The sequence below is a fragment of the Melospiza georgiana genome, chromosome 20 (assembly GCF_028018845.1).
Source record: "Melospiza georgiana isolate bMelGeo1 chromosome 20, bMelGeo1.pri, whole genome shotgun sequence".
NCBI classification, from domain to species: domain Eukaryota; kingdom Metazoa; phylum Chordata; class Aves; order Passeriformes; family Passerellidae; genus Melospiza; species Melospiza georgiana.
In genome coordinates, this window is record NC_080449.1 from 9,250,825 (window position 1) to 9,263,933 (window position 13,109).

The 13,109-nt window shown below is 54.0% G+C and overlaps 1 protein-coding gene across 1 annotated transcript in view; it reads right to left on the reverse strand.

Moving 5' to 3' along the window:
* RALGDS (ral guanine nucleotide dissociation stimulator) overlaps nucleotides 1-5,432 on the reverse strand; it is a 57,297-nt gene extending 51,865 nt beyond the window's left edge. The window contains exon 1 of the mRNA XM_058038049.1: nucleotides 5,345-5,432. Coding sequence (XP_057894032.1) covers nucleotides 5,345-5,362 — 18 coding nt within the window. The 5' untranslated portion in view covers nucleotides 5,363-5,432. The remainder of the gene's footprint in view (nucleotides 1-5,344) is intronic.
* Nucleotides 5,433-13,109: the final 7,677 nt, after the last annotated feature.

Consider the following 13,109-nt stretch of genomic DNA (forward strand, 5'->3'; position numbering starts at 1 on the left):
CTTGGCCTTCAGGAAGGAATTTGGTCCAAACACTTTCCAATAACTTAGCATCCTTTTTTTCCTCATTTCCAGGAGGCCCCAGCAGCGTGGGGGACAGCAGGGAGGGGACAGCTCGTCCCCCCTTCAGCAGCCCTGGCCACAGAGCCCTGCTGGGCTGGGCTGTAAATGGGATGAGGCTCATTCCCAGGGGCCCTGCATTGATTTCCGTTGCCTGACGACAGGAAAGCTTTATAATCCCATTAACTAAACACCCTTGCAGGCAGCGCTGGGAGGAGTGCAGAGGGGACTTGTGTAAGCAGGCAGAGCCACCCTGTGCAGCACCCAGCCCCAGGAAATGCCCCAAATGCCCCAAAAATGCCCCAAAAAGCTGGGCTGTGACACCCACAGTGGCCAGGGAGGGGTCAGTGTTGGCCAGCACAGGGGAAATCTGGAAAATTTTGGAAAATTTCGTGGATCCCACCATTCAGGACTATGGACGTGCTCCTGTTCCCTGCAATTCAGGACCATGGCCGTGTCCCTGTTCCTTCAATTCAGGGACATGGCTGTAACCCTGTTTTCTGAAATTCAGGGACGCTGAATTCCGTGTGAGGCGCTCAGCTCCAAGCACAGGAGCCATGAGGGGCACAGCAAACCCGTTGGGGGCTGTAAATCCGTGCAGAGGATGACCTCCCGCTGTGCTGCAGGGCCTCGAGGGAGAGGAAACTCTGTGATCCCACAGCACGGAGCCTTTTTGGCATCAGCTGATGCCTCCAAACCCCAAACGCTGCCTCTGACCCGCGGCCAAGGCGTGTGGAGCAGGGATGTCAGCACAGACAGCGGGAATCCAGCAGGACATCCTTGGGAGCCGAGAGGTCCCCAGGAAAGCCGGCCTGCTAAAAACGCAAATCCTCGAGGAAAACAGGCGGGTGAGCCCCAGCCAGGTCACACGGGCCGGGCTCGGGTGATCCCATCGGGAAAAGCTGTCAGCATCTGGGGGCTCCGTCAGGGCATCCCGCTCAGCTGGCGCCAGGCAGGGCGGGATGGATGCGGCTCAGGGGTCCCCAGAGAAGCCTGCAGCAGCTGGCACAGCTCAATGCCAGGGCTGTGCCAGCCCCGGGCACTGGAAGGCGCTCCTGGAGTGGCACCGGCGGCGCGGATGTGACAGCAGCACTGGCGGCTCTGCCAGGCGGCCCCAGGAAAGGTCACGGCCGCTTCCCTGCTGGTCACAGACTGCTGGGGACAGCTGGCACAGGCTGGGCTGGTGACGGCGGCCACGGGCACCAAGGGGAATGCAGGATCAGGGATTGCTTTCTTTAGGAAGGACGCGGTGATTGACGCGGCCTTGCTGGGGTCTCACGGCGGCTGCGGGGCTGGACCTGAGATCTGCGAGAATGGAGCTGAGATCTGTGAGAATGGAGCTGAGATCTGTGAGAATGGAGCTGAGATCTGCGAGAATGGAGCTGAGATCTGTGAGAATGGAGCTGAGATCCCCCCGGGATGGAGCTGAGATCTGCGAGAATGGAGCTGAAATCTCCGAGAATGGAGCTGAAATCTCCAAGAATGGAGCCAAGATCCCCCAGGATGGAGCTGAGATCCCCCCAGGATGGAGCTGAGATCCCCCCAGGATGGAGCTGAGATCTGTGAGAATGGAGCTGAAATCTCCGAGAATGGAGCCAAGATCCCCCCAGGATGGAGCTGAGATCCCCCAGGATGGAGCTGAGATCCCCCCAGGATGGAGCTGAGATCCCTGAGGATGGAGCTGAGATCCCCCCAGGATGGAGCTGAGATCCCCCCAGGATAGAGCTGAGATCTGTGAGAATGGAGCTGAAATCTGCCAGGATGGAGCTGAGATCCCTGAGCATGGAGCTGAGATCCCTGAGGATGGAGCTGAGATCCCTGAGGATGGAGCTGAGATCTGCGTCACCCATCACACACACGGCCCCTCCAGGCTGAGCAGTGCCCGCACACCGAGCTCTGCTGTCCCAGCCCAGCCCAGTTTGGCGAGCTGGGCCTTCCCAGGGAGCCGGGCTCTGGCTCTGTCCCCGCTGCCATCACCGCTGGCCCTTCCGGGCGCTGGGGAAGGGAACCCACGGCAATAACTCATCGGGAAAACAACAGTGCCATCTGCTGCACGCCCCGCCGGGCTCCGGGCAGCCCTGGCCGGCCCACGCAGGGTCACAGAGCCCGGCAGTGCCACCGAGACTGCATCATCAGAGGGAAGGCGGCCCCACAGCTGTCCTGGCGGCCCCACAGCTGTCCAGGTGGACGTCACAGCTGGATGGCCCCTGGTGTGCACAGACAGCACAGGACAGCAGGATGAGAGGCAGAGCAGAACGTGCTGGAGCCCATCTAGTGACTGCAGAGTGTGAAGGACATGGAGGAGGGAATAGACTCAGCAAAAGCAGGCAGAACCCTTCCTTCTCCATCAGCCCCTGGAGCTGAGACCCATCTTCCATCCTCTCCACAGGCAAGGGGAGGGGGAAGCAGCTCCTAACACTCACCAAGACTCGGTGAGCTCCTTCTCACCATCCTGAGCATCTCCTTGGGAGAGAAAACCCAAATCCTGGCACCGTGCGCTCCCCCAGCTGTGCTGTATCACCCCACACCCCAGGGAAACTCCAGGTGATGGGGACACCTCAGAGCCAGCCTAGGGGAGCTGGCAGCAGCTCCTCTGCCTCTCCAGGCTGCAGTTTCCAGCTAGGTGCTGTTTCCAGCCCTGCCCCACGAGCGGTGGCAGCTTGGTGGCAGGTGAAGCAGTTTCCCTGCACACACTGCCTGGAGAGCGTGCTGGCATCCCCGTCAGAGGGGTTGCTATAGCAATGGGAAAGGTATCAGAAGCAAAATCCATCTTGATGGATAGTGCAGATTGCTCTGGAGATCACCACCTGAGATCAGAAGCCCTGATTGCCCCGGTCAGGTCCAGCAGTCAGGCCCCGTTTAGGGAATGACAGAGTGACAACACCACGAGGAGATGAAAAACCCAACCCCAAAGTCCTGAAAAGCCCCTCATTCCTCCACTGAGCAAGCTGGCTCACAGATAACCCACAGCGCCGAGCCAGGGGATGTCAGATCCATCATCACAACATCCCAGAGATTCATTCTGGAGCCTGCAGCAGTCGCTGCATCCTCTGCTCGTGTCTGATCAGCCCAGGCACACAGGCTGGGGCTGTGTGAGTGAGTGGGAGCTCCAGATGGAGCGGCTGAGCCGCGCCGAGGAGGGCTCAGCATCCTCCACCTGCTCCTCCCTCGCTGTCACTTGTTGCCAGCTCCCCCCCTGCCCCTGCAGAGCAGCAGAAAGGGTTAACCCCGAGCGCTGGAGCCGCTTCAGAGCTGGGGGCAGATGAAAGGGAAGAGTCGGGGATGAAAGGGAAGAGTCAGGCAGAAATGCAGCTCCCGCCAAGCTCCCTCCTGCCCCCAGCCAGCCCAAGGCTGCCCATCCACCATCTGCTCCCTTCTCCTGCCCAAACGGCCACAGAGGGACAGAGGGGATGAGCCTGCAGCCCTGGGAGCCTGATCCGGGATGGAAGCCACCTCCTGACCCGGCTCAAGAGCAGGTTTCTGTTTTAAAGGCTGAAATTCAGCCTTGCCTTTCACATGTCGGGACACCTGGAACAACACACCTGCAGCACTCAGAGGTGAAAAAAAAACCCCTCCCTGTGTTTGCTCAGCTTATTTACTTTGCAACACTCAGTTTTAGCAGTTGTTTGTGTGGGTCTTTCCCTTAGCAACCAGGGAGAGGAACATTTACAAGGCATGAAAAATGTGGCTGTGCAGCCCTCAGAACCGGCAGGGCGCGGCTGCAGCTGGAAATTCCTCTCAACTGGTAGCCACAAACAACGGGACCTCAATGAATTGCACCCCTTAAAAGGCAGAGTGGCTCATCCCCTTCAGCAGGAGGAGCCAGGACTTTAAACCTGTGCTCCCCACCCACGCAGGATCCCGGGCTTGGGACAAATATCTCTACGTGCCTCAGTTTACCCATATAAAATATACACCTATAAATAAATATATAAAATATACCAATAAATAAATAAATAAAATGGGGTGAGCATAAAAACGTGACAGGAAGACTAAAGCTGAGAGCTTAATGCAAACCATTCTGCAGGATGCCACATGCGTTCCCCAGCCTGGGAGGCTCTGGACATCTTTTTCCAGAGAACCTTACACCTTTAATTTTCTGCATATCCCAGTAAGATCAATCTTCCCACTCCATAATGACAGAAAATTCACATTCATGACCCTAGGCAGGGTCAGGACCCAAACTCCAGTATTTTGGCTGCCAATCCCCTTTTCCAAAGGGACATTCCACCATCCAGCACACACTGGTGTGGCACCAGGGCCTGCCTCACATGTGTGCCCCCAATGAAGCTCATTCAGCTTTTGTTTTTTGGGCTGGACCAAGGTGAGTGAGGCCCAGACCAAAGGGACCCACAGGGTGCAGGAGGCAGCTCTGGAACGCACATTTTCCAGTCCAAAAATGGATCCCAGCCCACTCCTCCAGCACAGCATCAGCCCTTCCCTCTATTCATCCCTGGTCTCCAAGGAGCCATTGCTGCCCACTTGCGTTCCCAGCACAGCCCCCCCTGCCCAGGGATGGGGCCAAACGTCACAAGAAGAGAAAGTAAAAAGTCAGAGGAGCATCAGGACCCAACCCAGAGTCACGCTCTGGTGCCACCCCCAAATTTCATCCCTTTGCTTCATCCTCTGTACCCCAAAAACACCAGGGGGTTTGGGAGCGCAGAGCTTTAGCCCACCTCGGCTCGATTGCAAAGCTGCAGCCCACCTTAGCTTTTTTGGCTTTATAAACACACCAGGCAGAGACAAGGGAGCTGCGGATGCTCCCCGGCCCGGGGGGTGCAGGGGAGCCGGCCCTGGCTGGGCACAGCAGCGGCAGCAGCAGCATCACAGCACGGCGGCTGCTGCAGCATCGCAGCGCCCTCAGAGCCCGTCCCAAACCGCGTCCCTCGCCTTCCCCATCCTTCAGCTCCTCTCCTCCCAGCCGCATTAACCATCGCACAAACAGAAAGCGAAAAAATCGAGAGAAAAACATCGACAAACACACTTCCCCCGCTCGCTGGGCAAAGCGGCTGCGTCTCCTCCGCCAAAGCGCCGCTGCTGGCACGGACAGTGACCGGGGCCGGGGCTGCTGGCACGGGCAGTGACCCCGGCCCCAAGAGGCAGCAAGGGACGGACACCTGCAGCTACCGAGCCCCGGCAGAGCCCCCCGGCCCCGCGCCCCCATCGGTCACGGCCACGGCCACGCGTGGGCAGCCCCGAGGGCTCCGCAGGGAACCGAGCCGGGCAGCGCCGCACCGAGCCGGGCAATGCGGGGGCACATCGCTCACTCACTCACTCACTCACTCACCTGGCTGTCGATCATCATCGTGCCCCGCTCATAGCCCCAGCGCCGCGGGGCTGCGGTGCCGCCGGTGCGGGGCCGCGCTCAGCGCCCCGCCGCGCTGCCCGGCGGCCGGGCCCGATGCTCCGAGCCGGCCATGGGGCCCCGCCGGCCCCGCCGAGCCGCCAGCGCCGAGCGCCGAGCGCGGCCGGGAGAGCCGAGCTGGGGCGGGGGCGGGAACGGGGCGGGAACGGCGGCGGAGCGGGGCGGGATCGGCTCCGCCACCGGCAGCGAGGGGGCGGCTCCCGGCCCCGGTACCGGGAGGGGGGCGAGTCCGCAGCGGGGACAGCCGTGGGTACCTCTCCGGTGCCACCCCTTGGGGGTTTGGGGGTGTTCTGCCCCGGGAGCAATGGGAAGGAACCGTGCAGACCCCGCTGCGTGCGGTACGAACAGGAGAAGAGCTCGGGACAGACCCCTCCTGCTGTCCCGCTCAGGAGGAGAGGACAAACATTGAGCCGGGGAGCTCCGGCTGCTCATCCCCGCTGAAACGGGGCCCGGCGGGCAGCGCTGCCGGAGCTCGGTGCGTGCGGGAGCTGCGGGAGCCAGCGGGGTTGCCCTGGAAACAGCTCCGGTGCCCGCGGTTTGTCATGGTGAGAGCGATGACATGAGCCGTGACAGCGACGGCAGGAGGAGAAGGAGCAGCGAGAAGGCTGCGCCAGTCCATGGCCGAGCGCTCCAGGGCACTCGGTCCTGGGCACCAACCCCCCTGCAGCAGCCCCGCTCTCTGCAGGGTCACAGCGAGCGACAAGGGACAGCCCGGCGCACCTGCCCGTGCCGCTCCCCGGGGCTCCGGGCCAGCTGAAGCAGCAGCTACGGCCGGGCAGAGCAGCCAGGAAAGGAGAAGGTGCTGCCAGGGCCCTGCCGCTGGCACTAGATGCTGCTACAGAGCAACATAATTCTAATTATAGCAACGGTGTCGGTGAGAAGCGCAGCGAGAAAAACACGCACGTCAAAAGGTCGAGAGCTGTGTGATTTGCTGCTGGCAAAACTCACTAAGAGCCACACCGGAATGAAGCACTTTTTTAATGTAATTTGTACTCATCTGGCTCGCTTTAAATTGGCTGGAGGTTCAGGGGGATGATGTGGGCATACAAGCAGTGGAGATTTGTGGTTAAAACTGCCTTTTTACTCCCAAGGCTTTACACTAGTTTTACACAAAACAGCGACATTTGGTGGATCTGTGTTCAAGCTAAATATAGCGCAGGAGAAGTCACGTCAGTACAGCAACACTCGTGGGGAAAGGAGGGAGTCTGGTGGGCAGGCAGACATTCAAATGTCACATTTCAGATGGGTTTTTCTAGTGATGCTTCCCTAAATCATTGGATTGTGTGGAGCAGAACTCCAGGGTTGGGGATTTACCGTGAGCAAAGTAGAGCCCAACCCACTCCTGTAACTCCTGCTCCGGTTCCTGCTGTCGCCAGAACAGCCTGGCACTGTCACTGTCACACTGTCACTGTCACTGGAGAGCAGCTGTTGCTCTGTGTGTGTCACCCTGGGGTCCCACGGGGACTTGCTGGGGCAGGAGGTGAAGCAGAGCGAGTGGGATTCAAGTGAGAAAAATAATAATAATAATAATAATAATAATAATAATAATAATAATAATAATAATAATAATAATAATAATAATAACCACCACCTTGATGCTAAGAGCTGCCCTTTGGGGTTGGAGCAAATCCCCCCTGAGTGCAAACAGAACAACAGACAGAGACAGTCTCTCCCTCAAAAAGCTGAACAGGTGAGACAAAGGGCAGGAGAGTGAACCCAGCTCCCATCCTTCCAGCTCCTCTCCACCCGTGGATGCCCGTGGCTTTTGCACAAGCTGGTTTTGTGCAGGGAATGTGTGACTGATGTTCTTACCCTGCTCTGCTCAAAGATCATCTCATTTCCGTGCCCCACAGGCACAGATCTCACCCACAGAGGGTTTGACTAAGCCAGCCCTTTCATAACTGCCTCTGTGTGTGGCACAAAATGACATTTCTGGTTAAAACTGACAGGGAACATCACCTGTGGGAGGGTTACGGGAAATCCAAACCAGAGAGGAAAATAATCTGGCTTAAGTGGAAATGATTCTTGTTCTATCAGTGGGGAGAAGGAGAGGATCAGAGTCTGGCCCCACCTCAAATCATATTCAGCGCTGGAAGTTTCTGTTTCACATCACACAGAGAAATTTGCCCTTTGGGGGTGGACGCACTGGGCAAGGCAGCAGCAGGGAGAAGCAAAGAGGCAGCCTGTCAGATGGGTGCTTAAATTAGAGGGACTATGAATGATGAGTCTGTTCCAGCTGAGCAGAGAGGGATGGAAGGGAAAAGGGGCCCTTGGGAAGGCAACAAGCTGCTGCTCTGAGGCTGGGCTGAGGGCTTGAGTGGGAAATACCTTGAGAGCACAACCACAGCCCCAGGAGCGGGGTTTATTCACGTGTGGTGATTGGGTTTTCATGCAGCTCCCTGCGTTTCTAAGTCCCAATTCCTTTGGCACAAGAATTGGCACAAGAACACATAAAACAAGATTGTCCTCCGTGGTGAGTGGCACTGTGCTGCCTCCCTACCATGTGCCTCAGTTTCCCCGCTGTGCACTGGGCGTGGGTGGGGAATGCAGGTCCTGGTGAAGCTCCCACAGTGCGCACATGAGCCTCAGGCTGCACAATCCAGACTGGGAGAAGGAGAGCTGGCTGCTGCTGCTGCTGGGGGAAGGGGATTAATCAGCAGGAGATGACAGCAGAAGTCCAGCCTTTCATTAATTACAGGAGGGCACGAGCTGATTCAGGGAGCAGCTCCCACACGGCGCTGTGGGTGTTGTTTTACTCTGCAGACATTTTCTCCTCTCTCTGGAGGCACCAGGAGAGTTTGTAGGTGCTGCTTCCAACCACAGCCCCGTGGAGCAGAACTGTGTCACACAACACGAGCCATTCCCCCGGGGAGGAGCTGCAGGCCTGCCAGGAAAATAAACACGTTTGGCACAGCACAAACCAGGCCATTATGGTGTCAATCAGAGGGCTGAGGATGCAGCCAAAAGGCAGCTCAGATGCAGAGCTCAGACCGAGCCCTTCACAGTTTGTTCAAAACAGGTACCCCAGAAACACAGACCACCCTCTACCACCCATCATCTGCGCTGCAGAAATTCCTCTCACAGAGGGTTTGTGAGTATCTGCACAGGAATCCAGTAATTAGTGTGGCAGAATGGCTGCAAACCCAGAGCAATTTCCAGCAGAATTAACCATGAGGGGAACTGGCCATTGCCACAGCTGATCTATGGATTTTATTTTTTTTTTTTTGTGTGGCTGCTATGGAACTTGACGTTTTTCTTGGAATCTGAGTACATTTCTACGAGGTCTAGCCCAGCCCAGCCACGTACTGACACCAGGAGATAAAATTATCTGCCTTGACTGGACAGTTCCTTCTGGCTGGTAAAGAATCCATATGCATATATCTATAATTAGCATAATGAGAACTCAGTTTCAGCGTGGCCTTGAGGCACTAACTCATTGAACAAATAAGAAACAGACAGTATTAATCCTGGGCTGGTTGGAAATGTATCTTTCTGGAAATATTTGGATAAGTGTTTTTCCTCACCATTTTGGCTTAGGTGAGGTGCCTGGTTACCCAACATACGTGGCAGGGTTTAAATTCTGTTTTAGTTATGTAAAGGAGCAACTTCCTCCTGCACCAGATCGCTAAGAACAGTCTGGAGAAAATATAATAAAGACCCTGTGCTGGATTAAGCACAAATCAGCCAACCCAGCTGCCGCTGGGGCTTTGGGGCTGGAGGTATTTCAGGTACCTTATCTATATTATGGGTCCGTGAAAGCTTTTCTAATTAGTCTTCTGGAAGATGAAATGCCTGCAATGACAGTGGCAAGTGCCATTTCCAGCCTGCTCACAGGGCTGAAATGGCTCGTTAAGTCATCTGCAATCAGTGGTGGGGCCCTAAAGCTTTGCATACTTGATTCCCTGCCATACAGCAATTTTCTCATGTGAGGAGAAGCAGGAACGGTCAGGCACCTCTTCCCTATCTTCCCTCTCTCTGCCAAATTAGCTTTTTATTTTTTTCTTTCCTCTTTTTTTTTTCCTTTTTCTCCCCCCCCCAAACTGTTCCCTTAGAAACAGCCAGCTCAGCCTTTCACCCTGCTCCTCCTCTCCCCGTGGCCTCTCTGCTGCTCCCTCACAGAAAACAGGGACTGAGGTGCCCAGCCCTGCTGCAGCACTGGGAGATGGGGTTGGTGGCAGCCCTGCTGTGACAAGGGAGGTGGCACGGGCACCCCCGTGCTGTGACCTCAGCTGCCAGCCATGCCATGCTCACCCCTCTGAACGCCTCCTTCAGCTCCTCAGCACATCCAGGGAGAGGAAATGTTAACCCCAGCTCCAGGCTGAGCTCGCAGCCCCTCCAGAGCGTTTCAGCGCGCAATGAAATCATCCTGCTTGCTGGAAAGGCATCAGCTCGTGCTGTCAGCTCCAGCAGCTCCTCGCCAATTTATTTCACAGAGCTCGGGAGAAATTGGAAAGGGCTGAAGCAATGGAGAGGAACACGAACATCTCAAAAGCAGATTTTCTGTGTTGGAAAAGATTGCATGATCCGCAGAGACACGCGACCCGGGGAGAAGGTTCAGAGCACATCTGTGATTGAAATAAACCTGGAGAAGTTCAGTCTGCTCTGAGCTGAGCCAGTTCTGGCTAAACTTGGGTCTCCCAAGCACAGGCTGGAATTTGGGAGATAACTGCTGGATGAGTTCATGCTGTTTGTCCTGTCAGAACAGGGCTCTTACTGGCAATGCCTGGCACCAGCTCTCTGCTGAGGAGGTCCAAGAAATCCTGCTGCACACCAGTCAGGGACAGCGAGCTCTGAGTGCAGGTTTCCTCCTGATTCTGACAAAAGGCATTGGTTTAAATCACAATTCAGGAAAATTTCTAACCCCGCAACGTTCTTTTTTTAAAGTGAAAAGGTCTTTACCAAAACCCAAAGTCTTCTCCTCCACAGGAACATCAAACACCATTTTGATTTTGTTAAATTTCCATCAGGCCTCAGGAAAACACTCACAAAAGGCAACTACAGCCATGCATTGGATAACTGTTCTTGTGGATGCTTTTTTGTGTGCTACAGCCTCAAGCAGGATCAACTCATAAAGAGTGGGAGTCCACAAACCTTTTCAGTCTCACCTGCACTTTGCTGCTGCCTCTGAAATGCATTTAGACCCTGCTCTCCAGAGGAACTATCCACACATTCCCTTCCCAGTTTGCTCCTTCCTGGAACAAAAATCCAAGGTGGGGCAGATTCTGGAAGAACTAATTTTGGTGGGTTTGGCTGCGTGGAGGATCCCTCTGCAGGCACGATAGTTTCTGACCTCTTTGTAGTTCTTATTCACGTGGAAAAACATACGAGATGGATTTGGGCGGCTTTGGCTTCCTGTCACCCCATATTTACTCTGGAGAAAGCAGCTTGGAGGGTTTGTGGGACACAAAGTGCCTGTTGGGGTGACTCTCCTGCTGCCAGGCTGCCAGGACGGGCATTGTGGCACATCTTGGTGAGCTCACAGACTTTCTCCACTGTGAGTATCTGCACAGTAATCCAGGAATTACTGGATTCCTGTGCAGATACTCACAGACTTTCTCCAAACACGGCCCCTCCGTAGCAAAAATACCTGAGCACACACAGCCCGTGGGGCACAGCAGGGACAGGGAGGGCCTTGCTGCGGCCTTCTGCAAGGGCAGGGGTGATAGAGCAAAGGGGTGATGCCTCAGGTTTGGGTTTTACATTTTTCAGGTTCTGTGCTGCTTTAGTGTTAGGGTCTGGGCTTTATATGAGGGGATGGTGAGCTCTGTGCACAGAGCAGGGAGACAAAAGAAGGAATTCTGTTCTTTCAGGAAAAACAACAAGTCAAAAAATTTGAATTCTATTCAATTTAAAAAATTTGAATTCTATTCAATTCAAAAAATTGATTTCTATTCAATTCAAAAAATTGAATTCTATTAAATTCTCTAGCTGGTCTAGCTTGGTCTAGGGACCAAGGACAAATGATCCAAATCTCAGGCCCCAAGAGCACAAACAACACGGGCTGAAGAGAGAAAAACAAGGAGGATGGGACTTCATAAGCTAAAGCTGCAATTGGACAATGAACTCCAATATGCAAATGGAGCAGAACTGATCAAAAAGTGAGAGACCCCATGACTGGTTGTCCATTTTTGGACAATCATCTTCCCACAGAGGAAGGGCATCACCCCAAGGACTGAGTGCCCACTGAGTGCTGCCCCTGCTTCCCCACAGCAAAGGCTGCCACCCCCATGGTGAGGTTCAGGGGTCTGCAGGCACTGTCCAGATCTCAGCATCAAAGGTCCCTTCCCAGATGATGGGGACCAGCCACGGTGTGACTGTCAGCACATCCTGGCGCCTGGAGAGAGAAAAAACCAGAAATGTTCATGAAATGTGATTGTCCCTGTTGAGTTTGAGGCCAGTAAATGGGAAAGAAGCGCAAAAAAATGGGAGCTGGAGCAGTGTGTGAATCAGCATTAACTCGCCATGGAGGGTGTTAGCCTCAGATATTTTCTCCCTGCACTCTTATTTGAGGTTACAGAGCATGGACATTTCAATTCCTGGGCTGAAATTAAGCACTTAACACATCAGCAAAAACCTGAGGATCTGCTAAAATCTCATTTAAGGACTTTTCTGCTGAGGAGAGTTTAATGACCACTGAGCTCTCAGAATGGGAAGCTGTGCCTATTTGCTATCAGCCTGATGCAGATTAAAACACAAGTAATAATAATATGAAAATTACTGTAAAATATAGCCCATTGCTCTGTTATTAAAACACAGCTTGCAGCATGACAGCTTATTTTTCCAGCATTTATATATAGCTCCAACACATTCAGATATAATTTAAAATGCTGTATGTGAGCCAGCATTCAAATGTGTAACAAAGTTAGAAAAAAAAATCCTTAATCTCCTGTGAGGGAAGTGGAAATACTGAATATAAATGCAGCAGAGTCTGATTCTGCCCCTATTACAGCTCTGCAATGCTGTTTCAATTTGCTGCTTTGTTTTCAGTGTTTCAGTATAGCTTTTTGATCCTAAAAGGAGATGTCATTTATGGTGGAATTCACCCCAGCCTGCTCACATTGCCTCCAGACCAGGAGCTGGAGCCCTCTGCTAATGAAATTTGTTGCACCTGTCAGAACTCAGTGCATCCCTCGGGGTGTCCAGAGTTGCTGAGGACCCCACCAGGGGCTCAGAGACCTTGAGATGCTGCCCAGAGCACCTGGGGATTTGATTTTGACCCCTGGAACAAGTTACCAGCTCTGTACGAGGATGTGAAAGGCACGCAGGTTTGAATGGTGTGATAACAAAATGATCACAGGGTGAAAATGTAGATTTTAGGATTTTTGGTATGGGAGTTATGGGGACAAGATAGAAGAATCTGGATGTGTCCAGCCTTTCTTCTTCTTCTTCTTCTTCTCCATTTCCTGCAGTGCTGTTGGCACTTTGGGATTGGTTTAGAGTAGAAGTGCACTGTCTAACACAGGTGATGGGTATTGGGAATTAAGTGTAAATATGTTATATGGAGTTTGTAGTATAAAAGGACAACACAAAGAGTGCCTGTGGCTGCCCTGCTGGGCAGAAAGAAAATTTTATAGATAAGAATTAATAAACAACCTCAAGACCAAAAAGTGAAGAGTCCAGACTCGTTCTTCAGAAGCAGAGACATCCTGCACATCTCGGGGCAGCAATGAACAACCAAAACCTGAGA